This window comes from Cyprinodon tularosa, unplaced genomic scaffold (genome assembly GCF_016077235.1).
Source record: "Cyprinodon tularosa strain WSP-4 unplaced genomic scaffold, ASM1607723v1 ctg572, whole genome shotgun sequence".
NCBI lineage: Eukaryota > Metazoa > Chordata > Actinopteri > Cyprinodontiformes > Cyprinodontidae > Cyprinodon > Cyprinodon tularosa.
Genome location: NW_024039310.1, coordinates 541,400 through 558,361, shown reverse-complemented (window position 1 = coordinate 558,361; position 16,962 = coordinate 541,400). Strand labels below are relative to the sequence as shown.

The 16,962-nt window shown below is 37.5% G+C and overlaps 1 protein-coding gene across 1 annotated transcript in view; it reads right to left on the bottom strand.

The window, feature by feature from the left end:
* Positions 1-296: 296 nt before the first annotated feature.
* Positions 297-16,962, bottom strand: part of opn5 (opsin 5) — a 108,060-nt gene continuing 91,394 nt past the window's right edge. Inside the window, exons 4-7 of the mRNA XM_038306109.1 lie at positions 11,036-11,206; positions 9,141-9,475; positions 8,134-8,375; positions 297-1,448 (exon numbers count right to left, since the gene is read on the bottom strand). Coding sequence (XP_038162037.1) covers positions 1,382-1,448; positions 8,134-8,375; positions 9,141-9,475; positions 11,036-11,206 — 815 coding nt within the window. The 3' untranslated portion in view covers positions 297-1,381. The remainder of the gene's footprint in view (positions 1,449-8,133; positions 8,376-9,140; positions 9,476-11,035; positions 11,207-16,962) is intronic.

Here is a 16,962-nt window from a genome sequence, read left to right as displayed (position 1 = left end):
GACGAAAACAACACTGACTGACAAATTGATAGATGGCCTATATGTGTTATATCAATAAAGTTAAATCATCTAATTCAATAAAGGCATCGAAGAAGAGCCCATAACTGAAAGAATATTGTTTTGCTTTGGTGAGTTTTTAATGGGCAACACCTACATACTCAAGTCCGCTCCTCAACGAACTGATACATTTTCCTTACAATGTGGAACTGTTTATGAGGAAATAGATACACTTTAAAACACGGAAGATTCATTACTTAAAAGCAATTTCGAAATGAAGAAATACCCAAACAAAGGTATTGCTCAGTTTATACCACACAAACTCTTGGCAAAACAGAAATGCACACTTTGTGGATTATGAAAGAAAAGACAAAAACTTTCATTCTTAGAGATATGGCCCCACCCCACCCCAAAAAAACTAGAAAATATATAGCAAAAATAAATACATTTTAGTCATCCCTGAATTAACTTTAACTCTTTCTTGAATTGTATGTTCTTGTAGGAATTTATGTATTTTGTTGTCTTTAGATTAATGCAACCATTTTCTGCAACAATTGACCAGATACAAAACTATGACAACAATCATCAGTGCATTCTGAATGGTTTGCAAAATAAAGTGCTTTTATACTGTTTATGTGTTTTCTTGGAAATAGCTATACATTGAATTATTGACCTCATGTCTTTTTTTTATCAATGCTGTCAAACAATATATGCTCAACTTTTTGTGGTATGGATTTCCAGTACCCAAATAATTGAAAGATCTCTCTGTCAGTGCCCTTTACTAGTGAGATAATGTGATCCAGTGCTTTGTCCAATACATATAAATTCACCAAAACACACAAGTGTAAAACTACAAACACCAACAGCCTGTACAAACAGCAAAAAATAATAACATAATAATAGTTTTTTCTTTGAAATTGTAATTTCCAGTTCAGCTAAAAATGTCAAACATGCCAAATTATTGATTTGTCACTACATTTTATACAAAGACATTTTAACTTAAATTGTGACTTGTATTGGAAAACTCTCAATTTCCCATTCCTGTGTCAGGCATTTTATTGCAAAGTCTAATACTGGAGGTGAAAAATCAAAATGTTTACACAACATGTGATCTGTATGTTTAAACCAGTGTACACTACAGATATAGGAAGTCCTTGTGAGGATAAAGTAGTATAATCACAAGGAGGTAGCAAGCTACGTAAAGGGTTGGTATTCAGTGAGGAAAGGGAGCTGCAATATCCAGGAACCAGCAGCAAAGGTGAGCAGAAGATGATGTGACTGCAGGCAGCATGTGATCGGTTAGGTATAGGGCACAGCAGGCGGGGAACAAGGCAAGATGTCCATGGTACAACAGGTAAAGATCACACAGTCTCAACTGTTTGCTTTACATCTCAATGTGAGCTTCTTTGGCCGGTGCTGTGTCCTTCACTGAGCCCGAGATTGTGTATAACCTGCAAGAACATGGACATTGTACGATATAATGAAACATTTTCATTGCCATTATGAGTAACCAGTCAACAAATACAGATATTCATTATTCATAAAATACATTATTAAAAAATATATGCTCAGGATCTTGTCAGCCATCTAAAACAAACATTCTAATCACTCAATTCTCTGAAACAGGAAAAATAAGAAAGGCCACGTCTTTCACATGTCCCTGGTACACTGTGATAGGGCTGTGCTATTCCCAAGTCAAAACAAACAGCACACTGCAAAAAACTGAAATCTAAATAAGTCACTTTTTCTTAGTGCATTTTTTTCTTGAATTGAGGAGGTAAGTGACACACTTTGCCAATGGAACAAGACAATTACCATTTAAAATAGGAAAAAACAATTGCTTTGACGTATAACAAGTGCATATTATCTAATTATCTTATTTCATGAGTACACATACTCATTCCATTGGCAAATCATGTTATTTACCTGCTCAAATTAAGTCTACAATTACTTAATTTAAGAATTTTTTAACTTATTTCTAGGTAGTTTTTGCATTGCACAGAAGAGGTAAAGGACTGCCTGTATATCTAAGTTTAAAGTATAGATCATTCATGTCTGTGCCTAGGGGTGCAAATAATAATCGTTTTGTATCGATGCATCGATCCAACAGCCGACGATCCGATGCATCGACACATCCGCAAGAGAATCGATTCATGTTTTTTTTCCCCCTCCGGTCTATTTTTATCCATTTGCTCCTGGATGTAATTCTCCCTCCAGTGCTGCGGTGGCGCTAAATTTATTTTGCCCTCCTAACTCGTTTCCTGGTTATACTCTTACAGCAGTGTGTTGCAGTAAGCTTGACACAGACATTTTGAAATTATGCTCAATATTGAAGCGCGGTCTGCACTAAACACTGTGGGTCTAGATACGGCCGAGGCGGCGAGGAAGTGCGGGCACATGAGGGCAAAAAAGAGTGGAGATCCAGGTGGAAAAAGGGTCCCAGCGTTCTCACGCACCTCGCTCTTCTAGCGGGTAAAACTTCACGAGTTGTTTTCCTCAATTTTGGTCATAAAAACAAAACAAGCCGGCCTCTTGTTTACGGTCAGCTACAATTTGGGAGAGGTGCAGCGGAGCGTCTCTCAAGGGGGTGGGGACGTCTGGAGCCGAGGTATTGCATTGTACTCATTGCACTGATTATGTGCAGTATTTTTGCTGTATTTTTTCATGCAACTTTTCTACTTCTGTTATTTGCTGTTGTTTCAAAAAAAAAAAATGCATAACGATATTACAGCTTTCATTGATTTATTTCAAACTTGAAACTTTGTTTAGCCTGTAAGGTGTAAAAAAAAAAAAAAAGATTAACCGATTAATCGAATAAAATAGAATCGTGGTGTATTCTTGAGTATCGAAAATAATCAAATCGTTGGGTCAAGAAATCGATACTGAATCGAATCGCCATGATGGATGTGATTTACACCCCTATCTGTGCCCTCCTAGGTTCATATTCAAAATACAGTTTTCATACTATCAAAAGGCCATTGCACTGTGATTTTTTTTTTTTTGTGAACATAAGACATGCATGTATAAACAGGAATAAATAAGCTTTCAGTGCCCAAGTGTGATTAAAGGAAAAGATTTTGAAAGCTACTAAAATATAATGTAAACTCAGATTTTGAACAGAATTTAAATATTCTTAATTGGCTTTTTATTGGAGAAATCTACATATCTCAACAATAAAGTCTAACTTTAATATTGGCCTATAGATACCTGGGAAAGGTAAAAATATAAAACAACATAAACACATGGATATAAAATCATACTGAACATTACTTAAGTTAATCTGTTTGAGGATCTGACTCTTTCTCTGCTTTTTCTTTCTTTCTTTTTGTCTTAGGTGTTGCTGTGAAGCTGGTTGGATTTTAGGCAGTCTCTTGTTTTTTTTTTTTTATATTTGCTCTGATGTGTAACTATAGCAATTTTTTACCTGTAAGCAGCTCATTAACATTTCAGAAGGTGACTAACACTTCTGAACGTACCAGCTAAGTCGAAAAGGACACACTGAGTATGCAGAACAGGAGCAAGGAGACGAGCGAGAAATTTAATCCATGTCTTCCACTGATCATTACACTAAATCTGAGGTCTTTAGGAACAATTTTGGAGAACTTTGAGTCCTAGTTGGTACCCAGTCAGCATATTGACAATACTGTAATATTTGTTTTATTGAAATTTGGCTGCAGAACCATATGAGCAGACAGGGGCCATTTCAATATGTGTAATTGTGCGTTCTCCTGTGCTTGAAAAACATAATCAGCCTCAGCCCTAGTACTGTGCCAATTCACAAGAACAAGAAGACTGAGAGCGGACAAAGTTCCCGGATGTTGTTCTCATGCCTCCCACTTTACCCAGCATGCATCAGAATAGACTTGTCTGTTCTTGAGATTGACAGCTGTCTCACAGACATCAGGGTATTAAGTTTCTGTTGCTGTTGTTAAAAAAAAATAAATTTTTAAGACAATTTGAGGCGTGAACATTATACTTTTAAGCGTCACTGTATTGCCCATGTACTGATTTAGTGCTTAATTAGAAAATAAATTCCAAAATTGAGAGGACCGCTGTAATCAGTGGATCTCTGAGGGCAACTTCAGCCAGGGCTAACCGCAGCCTGTCTGCAGCAGCCCTCTCTCTGCATAGCTGTGTGTGGCTCTGGTAGCAAGTTTTCTTGTTTTATTTGGCAAAATGTTTATTTGATTTGTGTTTATCTGACTGTGTTAATTATCATTCACTCAATAAAGGAAAAACGTAAGAATTTATCATTATCTAGAGACTATTGATAACAGGAGGTTAAATTCAGCTCCAGACGAGCGGAGCATGTGGTGACGTCATCAGTACGCTTCTGTTCCAATTGACCCATATTTATGCTGCGTGCTCTCGTTCTCCCCAAGTCCACACTTTCCTGTTCTTCTCAAGAACATACTTGGTGAGGACGCAAGTCTGTAGTTTCCGTATTGTGAATTGAGAAACAGCCAGAGATTTAAATAGGTAGCTTGAAAACTCAAGGGAGGTGGGTAAGTAGTGTTTGTGAACAACAGACTTTTATCATCCAGGACATGTTACTTTGAAGGACAGATACTAAACTGTTGGTATGTGGGTTTTGTCCTTATTATTTCCCAATTTAAATATTGTTTTTCATTGTTCATACTAAAAGACCATTTATAACAGGCAATCTGTACAAAAGAGAAAAAGATTGTTAAATGTAGCTGAAGAAGCCGTGCAAGGTTGTTTTGAGGCTTATGTAATGACCCCGGAGTTGAGAATTAGGGGGTGGCATCATCAGAATATACCCAGAAGGAGAGGTTGAATTTAACAGGGTTTATTACAAAAATAAAAGGTTTCATAAAACCAAACACACTACTCTTTAATCAAATTAAAAGGGCAGAAAAAACACTTTGTAATAGAAAGCTCAGTGTTCACACTATTAACCTTTCTCTTCCTGATTCTTTCCTGAGAAGAAATCACTCAGGAAAAAACTCTTTGAATAACACTTCATAATATATATGTATATAAGTCCATACACTTTCATTTCATTTCCAAATCTCTGTTATGTACATAATGAACATGATTAGATTAGATAAACTGCTTGAAAAGACATTAGTTTAGACAAATAACAGGCAGGTAATATTGGGGTTTAACAGACGCACACAATAAAACTAATACTAACACACTCAAATGTATTTGGGCAAACAAAAACAAACTAGAGTAAGTTAAATCCACTCAGGCCAAAAACATAACAAGTCAATACATGGCCGCAGAAAGTGGGGATGCCGCAGCATGCCATAGTGGTGATAGGGAGATTTTAAAAAAAATGTATTAAAAATACTTTGCACAATTTATAAATTTCTTATGCATATTTTGGGAAATGGTTTTGACTTTTTTTTTTATTTTACTATCACATTTATTTGGATTTTAATTTAATTATTTTGAGGGCCTAATCAAAACAAGTGCAAGGAAGTTACGTTGTCAGACTAGTAACTAGTAAATTTACTTAGTCTAATCACAGAAACGAGGAGGAAATATGAAACAGAAACACATCTCGTATTCGTCCACTCATGAGAGACCTTTTCTCAATATGTGTACTTGTGTGTTCTCATGTGCTTGTGTACTCGTGAAACGTCATGAGCCTCAGCCCTAGTACTGTTCCAATTCACAAGAATAGCAAACCGAGAACAAAGTCCCCAAATGTTGTTATCGCCTCTCCCTATTTAGCGAGTAACCATAAGAGCTTACTTGTCCGTAATTGATATTGACAGCTGTCCCAGCAGGCACTGTGGCAGCTTTCAGTATTAAGCTACAAGTTCTCTTTTCTGTTGCTGTTGTTCAATAAAAGTACGTTTGAGGCGAGAACATTATACTTTTAAGCATCACTATATGGCCCATTTACCAATTTAATGCGTAATTAAAAAAGCTTTTCCGAAGTTGAGAGGACCGCGGCAACCAGTGGAGCTCCGAGAGTAACGGCAGCCAGATCTAACTTTAGCCCGTCTGCAGCAGCCCTCTACTGGCCTAGCTGTGTGTGAAGGACCGCTGGCTCTGATAGCGATTTTTTGATTGTATTTGGTCAAATGTTCATCTGATATTTGTTTATCTGACTGTGTTAATTATTATTCCCTTACTAAATGAAAAAAAGTTAGAATTTGTTATTATCTAGAGACCATTAATAACAAGAGGAGAAATGCAGCTCCAGACGAGCCGGGCATGTGGTGATGTCATGACTAGGCTTCTGTTCCAATTGACCCATATTTATGCTGCGTGCTCCCGTTCTCCCCAGGTCCACACTTTCCTGTGTTCTTCTCAAGAACATACTTGGTGAGAACAGAAGTCCGTACTCGCGTTCTAGTGAATTGGGAATCGGCCTAAATCTCCACGACCCCAGAGCACACCTCAACATTTGGACACCTGCAACCAGGGCACACTGCCTGTAGCTCAAAGTAAGAGCGTGGTGCCGACACGCACTTTAATATGTATTCATGCAGTTTAATGTAACCATAGTATTTTAGATTTATTTTGATCTTGTATACTTTGTGTAATGGGTGTGGAGAATTGTTCAATAATGTTTAAATAGTATAATAATATAATTATTTCCTTGTGGTTTGGGTAAAAGGATTTTGGAGCTAATGGAGTCACGTGTGACATAAACACCATGACTCAGAGTCATGCCAGCTGACCAAAGTTTAGACATTTATCAACTTGATTGAATATGTATTTATGATATCTTGAATACATTTCTTCATAGTTAAAATAATACAAAGGCTGACCAGTAATATTAAGAATATTGAGATCTGAAATGAATGTCTAGACATCCAGAATGTTTCATTTGGATGTGAAGAATGTAATTTTGTTTAGAATGGAATAAGCGTGAGAAGATGGATGGATATTTATTATGTTGTTTACATAATAAATATCCATCCAATATAATAAATATACACAAGCGTGCGCCTGCGAGTTTACGACGCTACGGAAACCGCGGCAGACCAAACCAGATGAAAGTGCGCATTCAGCTCAGCAAAGAACTCATGGTCTTCCTCAACACTGAAGTCCTCAGACATTTTTCTTTCGTTGTTTCTTTCTTTGCACAGGTAAACAGCACATTTCTTCTTCTACGCTTGCATTATCGGCAGAGCAGACGCTGAATGCACACTTTCATCTGGTTTGGTCTGCCGGCTTCCGTAGACTCGTGAACGCGCTTTCAGGAAATCCTATACACTACTGTTTATGCTCTAAAAACATTCTAAATGACTTCGTTTCGAGTAAATTCTGGATGCTACCCACTCAGGACACTTGGAATACATTGGACGAGCAGTATGGAGGAATATTGACACGTTTTTTGTGGACTTTTATGGACCTTTCTGCCTCGGGCACCATAGACCTCCATTATTTGAATGTCAGCAGACAGCAAGAAGCCTCCCAGATCTCCAGATGCATTTGAGATATCAAAAAAGTACTCCAGAGTGTTGTTCAGCATGGGGGTGAGTAGAAAATGAAGGCTAATCATGTTTTGGGTGTACTATTCCTTTAAGTGTGTCAGTCAGTTAGAAACAACTTCTTCACAGTCATTCAAATGATTTTCTTGAAATAACATGCACACCGATACTTTGTTTTGCTCTATGGGCCCGATGCATGCACCGATGCATCGGTATTACTGGAACCATCACTAGTTGCTGGTTTTTGGTTCTTATTAATTTTGTGTTTTTGGATGTTCTTCTTCATTAAACCTACAAGAACTAATCTCTGCCTCACTCATTTCTGCAATTGGGTCCTCAAGTAAACTCACCCCCAATATTGACATCACATTTCCAAAGTTTAGATTCGAGTTGGATTCAGGACCACATATGAATGTGGTTGACGTGTGACTTTCAAAAATGTACCTACAGTGTGAATGAGCAGAAGCAGAGCTCACCAGTAATTATAGAGAACCTTTGTTTTGTTATAATAAAAGGGATACGACACTTCTGTTTGAGCTAGAACTGTTTACACATGAAAAAGAAAATAGAATACCTAAAGCATTAGGATATGCAGAATAAAACTCTTAATTCTTTCTATGCAGTATAATAGACTGTACCAAAGGGATTAATGCCAACAAACAAAGTCAGAACCCTATAACATAATTAAAATAGCTAAACTAAGGTGAACAAGTTTTACCTTGACTTCCTGAAATGCCTCCGTTTCTTCATGACCTTGATACAGCAGGATGAGCAGGAATTTTTCAGATCCACAAGTTGGTAGATGATTGGATTGTACATCGCTGAGGACTTGGCTAGCAATGTGGGAATGACAGACACGGGGATGGGTACGGAGTCTGGCTCCCCAAACGCTGACACCACTGAAACCACGGCGTAGGGAATCCAGGCAATCAAAAAGCCTGCACAAATCAGCATTGCCACCTGAAATGAAACAAACCAGGATTCAGACTGAACTTTTACATTGTTTTATATTTCTGAACACAAATAAAGGTTTATTTGTTTTGCTACTTTTGTCTTCGTGTCTCACTCTAGTAGTTTCTAATATCGACCTGTTACATTCACAAACATGTTCCTTTCTTATCCAACTTTATAGAGTGAAAGTTATCCATTATTGTTGAAGTCAATGCACAAACTTTGTAAATGGAAATAAAATAAAAAATCTATCCAAAAAGAACAAATTTGAAGAAAAAATAAAAAAAATTTTCAACAATTATTTCATTTTCTTCCCAATGTTAGATATTAATTTAGCAATTTTTATATGTTATTAGATACATTTTGTTTTTCTAATAGTTTTATTTTTTACAAGTATCCTCTTTACTTTTTTAAAGTACATTTTTTCAAATGTACTTTAAATTTTCTTCTTATTTCTGTTTCTCAGACTGGGTTTCTACAGATCACTTTCTCTTCACTTCCGTGGGCGGGCTTTGCTTTGTAGTAAGGGTTAAAGATGCATTTCAATTGGTCTGTATGGAGGTTAGCAAAAACATTTCTATAGATCAACAGCGTGCATTTTTATTTGGTTTGAAGCAAAGTGAATGTCATCTATAAAATGTAACTCTCAAAACCTTATTTTGATTAAGCTCTTTTCAGTTTAATTTCTGGATTGCATATTTTTTACATTTCCATTAAAAAAACTGTTTCCCTGCTGCAACAATAATGGAACAAAATTCACTTCTTACAGCTCACCTTTGTGAGTTTCATCTCGAGGTGGTGGTTGTTTCTGATGCGGGCATCGTAGTGTGAAATTTCCCTCGAAGATGACTTCACTTTAAAAATGATCATGACATAGGAGAAGACAATTATGCCAGCAGGGAGGATGAGGCAGAAGAACAGGATAGCCATTACAAAGCTTTGGCCTGACACAGAGGCTTGTGCGAGCCACCAGTCCAGGGTGCATGAGGTTCCAAAGGGCTCTGGAGCATAGTGGCCCCAGCCAACCAGTGGCATGGTGGCCCAGAAGGCAGCATACGCCCATACAAAGGCCAAGCATATAAAGGTGTGCTGGCGTTTTAACCATGTGCCTGGAAAAAGAAGAAAATGTAAACAATATTACCATACAAAACCTCCAAAACCCAACACAAATGTTATAAAAAACACTAAACTGAATAAATGTGTGTCCACTTTTAACCCCTTTGACATGAAATGTTGAATTTTAATCCTGTTATCATTTTCACAAAATATAAATATAGAGCTGTGATCGCGCTTTTCCGAGAAATTAAAACCTGATATTAACTCATTCATTTACATTATGATACTGCTTTGTCGGCTGTTAACAAACAGCCAGGAGACACAATCTCAGGCTAAAGCTGCATTCCGAAGTTTCCCATCTCTCGTCGTGTGCTGCCATATTGAAAAAATCTACACTGGTGAATCTTAAATGTTTTAAGAGTAGTTTAAATAAAATTAAATAAGACCTTTTATGTCTTTGTATTGTCTGACACTTTCTTTATAATTCTGTTCTAAAAACCTCCAGTACAGGGGTAACTAATTGAAAATCAGAGGGGTCCGAATAAAGAAAATCATCGACTAGTAAAAGCCCAGAGACTATTTTAATTATAATCCATTACTTTAAACAGAATTTAACACGGAAATAAAATGAGTTTTTTATGCTTCCATGTTATACATTGAATTTTTTTAAAATAAAAAATATTAAAGAAAATAAAAAAAAAAATTCAATTTTAAAATCTAAAGTGTTTTTTGAAGTAGAGAACAACAATCGTTCAGTTTGGTATATAGACAATTCCCTGATTCACATATTTTATAAAACACCTGAACTGACCGCTATTTTTGACCGCTATTTTTTTTTTTCTTTCTTTTTGTCTGTCTTAATGAGATTGATTCTGTTCATGGTGGAGAATCCTGCTTCACAGCAACAGGCTGAGCCAAACATACTCAAAATGTGCAGGATCATCTATAAGCATGCCATTTCACTTTTCTGTCACAAATTAACCGCATTTGTTTACGCAATCCACACTTTCTCTGCTCTCTTTTTCTCATCGTCTTCTCCTTCTTTCCCATCGCCCGGCTTGCCACAGGTTTGCCTGCTGCATCTAAAAGTAGCAGCAGCAGCAACCCAGACTGACAGCAGCTCATTGGATCATTTGTATCACGTGTAGCCTGGTCCTGGTCGCTCTGGATGGCTTCACCATATTAACAGGAGAATCGGCGCAAGTGAAATTAGCTGTAATGCTGTAATATAATAATATATAATATATAAACTTATAATATATAAGTGTTTTAAATCAGGTTGGGTCTGGATTAGCCTGCATGTGGGTCCGGATCCAGACCGCGGTCCGCTAATCCGTGACCTCTGCTCTAGTACATGATGGTGATAAAGTTCAGCATTTAATTGTGCCAGGGTGGCATAACTATTGCATAGAAGTCTCTGTTTGTTTATTGATTTTTTTCATATGCTAAATATAGCTGATCTTTACAGTAAAATTGAATGCCCCTTAATTGTTTATCCTGATTAATCAGGATAAAATTGATGCTATTAGTTTCTCCTGAAGTTCTAACCACACTGGAAATGCAATGAACGATTCAGTTCACCCCAAAAACAGTTATAACAGTTATATACACACCATATCGGAGATGGCAGATCTTCAGGTAGCGGTCCAGGCTCACTACAGTCATGGTGATGAGACTCCCACAGCCGAAGAAGAAGCCCGCCCAGCCGTAGAACTGACAGCCCTCCCAGCCGAACAACCAGCGGTGGGAGAAGCTGGACACAACAAAAAAGGGCTTTCCCGCCACTGTTAGGAGAGAAAAGAGTAAAAATAGGAAAAAAAAAAAACATATTATGAAAATCAGAGAACAATGGATGGACAGGAAGTGGGCAAAGGAAAAAAAACAAAGTTATATAATTTTTTTCTGTAGCTTTGTTGGTGAAAATAATCCAGTTCCGCTTTTACAAGAAAACTAAACTTTTTTCTTTCCTTACACGGCATGCATCTATTAAAGAAAATTTAACTCCCTTTTTTAACATAAAACAGCTGAAAATGTTATACAAAAAAAATTCTTATAGAAGCACTTTTGTTATTTTTCTCTATATATTCATGCAAGTTGCTGTTTCTTATTATTACATTTATATTAGTTTTTGCCATCAAAATACCCCTGTTTTTAATGTTACTAAGGTAATAAGGTCTTGTCCTGATTCCAATAACACTACTGGCTTGAAATTTTGATTTTCAAAGTATTTTAATGAGTGCCCTATAAAGAGTTTATGGAATTATGTAAATATTTTACTTGATTTTAGGAAACATCTCAATGATGGGACACAAATCAGAAAAATATGGATGTAAAATTATACCTGCATGATGTTCTTTGGCCGCATTACAAATCTACAACTCAAATAATTTGCATACATGACGCATTCTCTTGGCTGGGAATTGCTATCACGCAGAGATTTTCATCAGGAATACAATCAGAGAAGAGATGCAGCGCTGAGTAGCCAGTTCATATCAGAGCTTCTTTTGGTGCTTGTAACATGTGCAGCATAGCATACCATTATGATAAAAGCAGAGGCACAGCCACAGCCAAGTGAATATCAAAAGATTAGCCATACACCAGGGAAAACAGGTATTGAACACAACATTTCCTTTCTCCATATCTACATTTCTCATGAGGCTCTAAAAGGAAAAATCACACCAGATGTCTAACAGCTGATCAATGCAGACATACAAAGCAATCAAAACAAGGAAGCGCCTAAATTATGAGTAATAAGGTAGGAGTGAACAGGGAATAAGTACTGAAAATGCTTTCTTAAAATTACTAAACACTTGGAAGAAAGAGTATTGGGTAATAATAAACTTGAGGATATCTCCTGAACAAAGTCTACAGCATTGATCCAAAGTTCCTTGTAGCATTCTTCCAAATCCCCATCACTATCAGGAGTGGGAGTTGAACCCACACCTCCTAATGGAGACCAGAAACCACATCAACTTCCTTTAAATCTTGGAGGTTATGTGCTCTTCTTTGCAATACAACCTCCCGTTATGTTAAAGGTTGAAGAGCCTTCCAGCTTTTTCGATTTTCTTATTTTGTAAGCACAGAAGAGCTGTGCTGTCATGAAGCCTGAGTGTATTATTTATTGTTATTTACATAAAAAACTGAATCTCTCACAAACAGCTTTTTGACACCTCTTGCGAGGAGCTTCTGATTGCTGCCGTTCTGGATGATAGGCCAAGAGTGGTCATTAGAAAAATTAGAATGACACTTTTTTTGATGTCTGTCTGTTTTTATTTGCATATGTCACTCTCTTTTGTTTATTTTTTATATACCTCTACCTGTTATGAATTCTATGTAAGGCGGCGACTTAGAATAACTTGCACATAGAAAATTGTTAACATTTAGGGAACATGTTCAACCACTATAGAAAACTTTTTTTAACTCTGGGGATGAGGTCTGCTCATGGTCTGGTAGAGTAAATACATTTTAATTAAAGCCACTGTTGGACAACCTATTACATTTCAAACCTTAAAGGTATAGAGGAGGATTTTCTTTTTAATCGTGGATCATCTAAATAAGTGGTCCTCCTAATTTTCCATCATTCTGCTGATATGTTTACGTAAGGCCGTCCTACGTGCTTGTCCCGTTATCCAACTTTTTCTGCATATGCACACTTTCAGGCGTATATCTGTGGTAAGCTATGTTTCAATGAAAATGATGGTCGTAAGAGAAAAGTGTCTAGGAAGTGTATGACACGAAAAGAAAGGCCTCAGAAGAAGCAGATATTTCCGGGATTGCTTTGTGCAGAGAGCTCTCCTCGCAAAGCATTATGGGATTCACTGTCACAGCGGCTCACTGTCGCCATAGGCTGTTGCCATCTGACAGCGTTGACTAATAACAAAGATGGCGCAGGTACTGTGCGGTGTAGGAGGAGTTACGTGACCAACAGGGAGCAAAAAGCAGTGATCGTCTGTCCGAAAGGTCGGTTAACTGAGTTCACTATACATATATAAGTCCACTATATAGTCCCCACACTATATAGTGATTTAGGGGTTGGGGCGGAGTTGGGACACAGTAAGCTTGTATGAGCTATGAGAACAGCACAAGAATGCATGCACAGGAAATGGGCTTGTGCATGCTCTCGCACACTTTTAATAGGCGATCTTTCTCGGAAGCAGGTACAGGGTTGTGCATGTGGGTTTTTTTTAAGTGGAGAAGGCAGATCTTTTAAAAAAAATTGTGAAAATCCTCCACTGCACCTTTAAAATGGATAGAAAACCAAAGTTCACTATTCCAACTTCATCTTGCTATTTAGACATGTGTGAGACTTTACCCACCAGAGCTAGATGTCTTTCTGGCTTTGGTCACAATATTCTTCAACTCAATTCCAAACCTGATACATAATTCAGCGACAGATTGCTTGGTAAACATGAAGATTTCAACAAGCATGCATTACATTTCCAGATTAATGGTTAAGACATGAGGACAGCATTATTAGACATCCATGTATAGAGTATATGTAGAGAGTGGAAAAAGAACAGAAGGATCTATAGCAGAATCTATGAACTAAATTCAGACAGAAGATAAAATAACTCATTTCCAAATTTTTTGCAGCAGTCTGAAAATCCAAATTCTGATGCTTTTTAAATTTTGTTTTGTTTTTTTGTCTGCACCAACAACACCAAGTCAAATTCCTAGTAAGTGCAAACCTACTTGGCAATAAACTTGATTCTGATTCTGATTTTACCCCCCAAAAAACATATTTTTATTGATGATGTGTGAGTCTGTTTTAAGTTAAGTGTGAGTTCTTGATTTAAGGACAGTGTAATATTTTGATAAGGCTGGAGCCATGGACGTCTCCTCATTTACAAACGTGATGATGATGTAGACTTAACTTTGATTCTTCAATGAGAAGCAAGCCCGGTTAGAAAGAGCTGACTTCTATAACCCTAAGCAAATTCTGCACTCTGAATAGGATTACAATTCATTAAAATCTGCTGTAATGTATAATGGGTATTTAATACATACAGATTAAGAAATGCTATTTAAAGAGTTTTTCCCAAGTGATCTCTTCTCAGGAACGAATCAGGGAGAGACAGCTTTAATGTGTAAACACAGAGTACCTTTACAGTACTAAATCAGATACAGAAAGTGTCTGCAGTCCGTGTTTTATCCAACGTCATTGCTGGGGCGGTCACTACACATCCACAGAGACTTCTCTACAGTAGGAGTATCACAGATAGTGTTAGAAGTTATGCCTTTTTTTCTTACCTTACATCTTTGTTAATGATGGGGCCATTATACTGTCAGGTCTGATTGCTCAAAAGCTTTTTAAACAAATTTTATGACATCCATCATTACTTCTGTAAACAGTGCACTGCTGTATGCTGTATGATGTCTACATGCTCTTTAAGGGATGTCCTGAATGTTTTCCACATTTGTCGGATCAGTCAGTAGCATAAAAAGACCAAAACAAAAAGCTGAGATTACAGAAAAAGAATTTGCAATTGAGCATTACACCTACAGTTTGAACGTAGCCTTAAAGTGTATTAACAAAAAACATGATTCATGCAACAAATTTGTCTCTTTTAGGTGCAACGTCCAGCTCCATTGCCTCATTAAATCTGCTACTTGCTGGTTCCACCAAACATGGGGAACCCAAATTATCTTTGGAAAGCCAAATAAACCACCTGTGTCTATATTTGTGGATTCACTAGATTCTACCGAGACAGAACTAGTTTGTAGAGCACCATCACCTCCTCCGGGAGCTTCTACAATGAGCCACTCTGGAGCTTAGACAGTAAAGGCTGTAGACTAGATCAACCACCACAATAAAAAACAAAGGTGCCATAGGACAAGGCAGAGGAGGCCGGCCGTGCCCCACCCTGGAACAAAGGAACCTAACAGCGGGAGTTAAAAGGAGGACACCGATATATTGGGTAGAGAGACTGCCACAGCAGAAGAGAGGCAGTGGCTGCCGGGGCCAGCTCTAGAGCTAAAGCAGGACATACACTGTGGGATATTTTTAATCATTGCATGTAGCTACAATGCAAACAATGCAACAAAACTGCAGGGTTTAAAAGTTGAAAGCTCACGATGCATGTTCTCACACTGTGCAACCGACGCTCTGATGCAATCTTACGATGGCTGAATGAATTTCAAAACTTTTTGATTTTCTCCCGAACTTTTATCCTGATCGGTAGGTGGTCGTGAGAGGCTGAACGCCCATCGTTACCCCCTGTAAACTACATGATGCACAACGTGCGATGAGGCTACAATTCAGCCCAATCTAAAAATTCTCTCATGACTGGAGCTTTTTTAAGAGCTAAATTTAAAAGGCTTTTTTAGAAGCCACTTACCAACCCTTTCAAAGCATTCCATACTTCATCCTATGTCAACATTATTTTATCTGTCTTCAGTTGGACTAAAATAAAGTTTGTCTCTGCTGCACAACCTTAACCCTCTACGCAGCCACATCTACTTCCTGATTGGTTGTCGCAACACAACAAGACAGAAAAGGTACAATTTGTCAACTCGTGTGAATGTCCCTTTACATCCATCGCAGTTATGGCGTTGACTAGAAAGGCGTCCATTGCGTCGCATTGCATTTCTGTGCTTCTGCGCTATGTAGGGATAACATGTTAATCGTTTGATTCGATGGCAAAAAAAGGAAAAAAAGAAATTGGTCTTAGGAAACCTAACAAACTCTATGACATGGTTGTTGTTTTTTTTGTTTTGTTTTTATCAAAAAGGCTACATTCTCATATCTAAAGCAATACCAACAAAAGTCCCTTGTCTTGCTTTTAGCCTTCTGATGTGCTTTAAAAACATTTCCTTCTTTCCCAGAATTTAAATACACAAAACTGAAAATCAGGAATCCATGTGACAACTCCTGTGGCAACTAATGACAGAGTATTTCTTAGAAGAAGCCAAAGGCATAGCACAAAAGGTATGTAGTAAAAAGGAAAGGAAGACCAACAAAAATAGCTCCCTCTAAGGCGCAACTAATAACTTTGCAAAAACAGCCTATGGGAAAACCAAGAAACTAATGTGACATGGCAATTTACAGTAGCATTGCAGAGCTGATTAACTGCACGTGACCAGAGGGTCATGAAAACCTCAAGCTGTAATTCTGAATTGTTTATCTGTATCTATGACATTCCTATTTCCTGGAGAGCAAAAAGAAAAATAACAACAGGAAACAGTTTATTGTGGGAGAGTTTGATGTTTTTCTATCTGTGTCTCAGCTTACAGTGGGAATGCCCTTTTTTAACAGTATTATTGTTAATAAGCTCAGGACAAAGCCCCCGTTTATTCTTCACCCTGAAGTTCCTGGAGAGTCGTACTGACAAAAGTCATGTGGTGTGGCAAACTTCAATCAAAAATGACGGGCATAAACATCTAGTTGTCTCCAGGGCAGACCGCAGACATGATGAGGCAAATGTTTTCTTGGAATATTTGAAAATCAAGGGGGCTGGTATAGAGAAAAACAGATACAGAGCTGTGCCAATATCCCTTGTAGAGAGATTGCAGGGATGTGTATTCCTTACTCACAAACTCC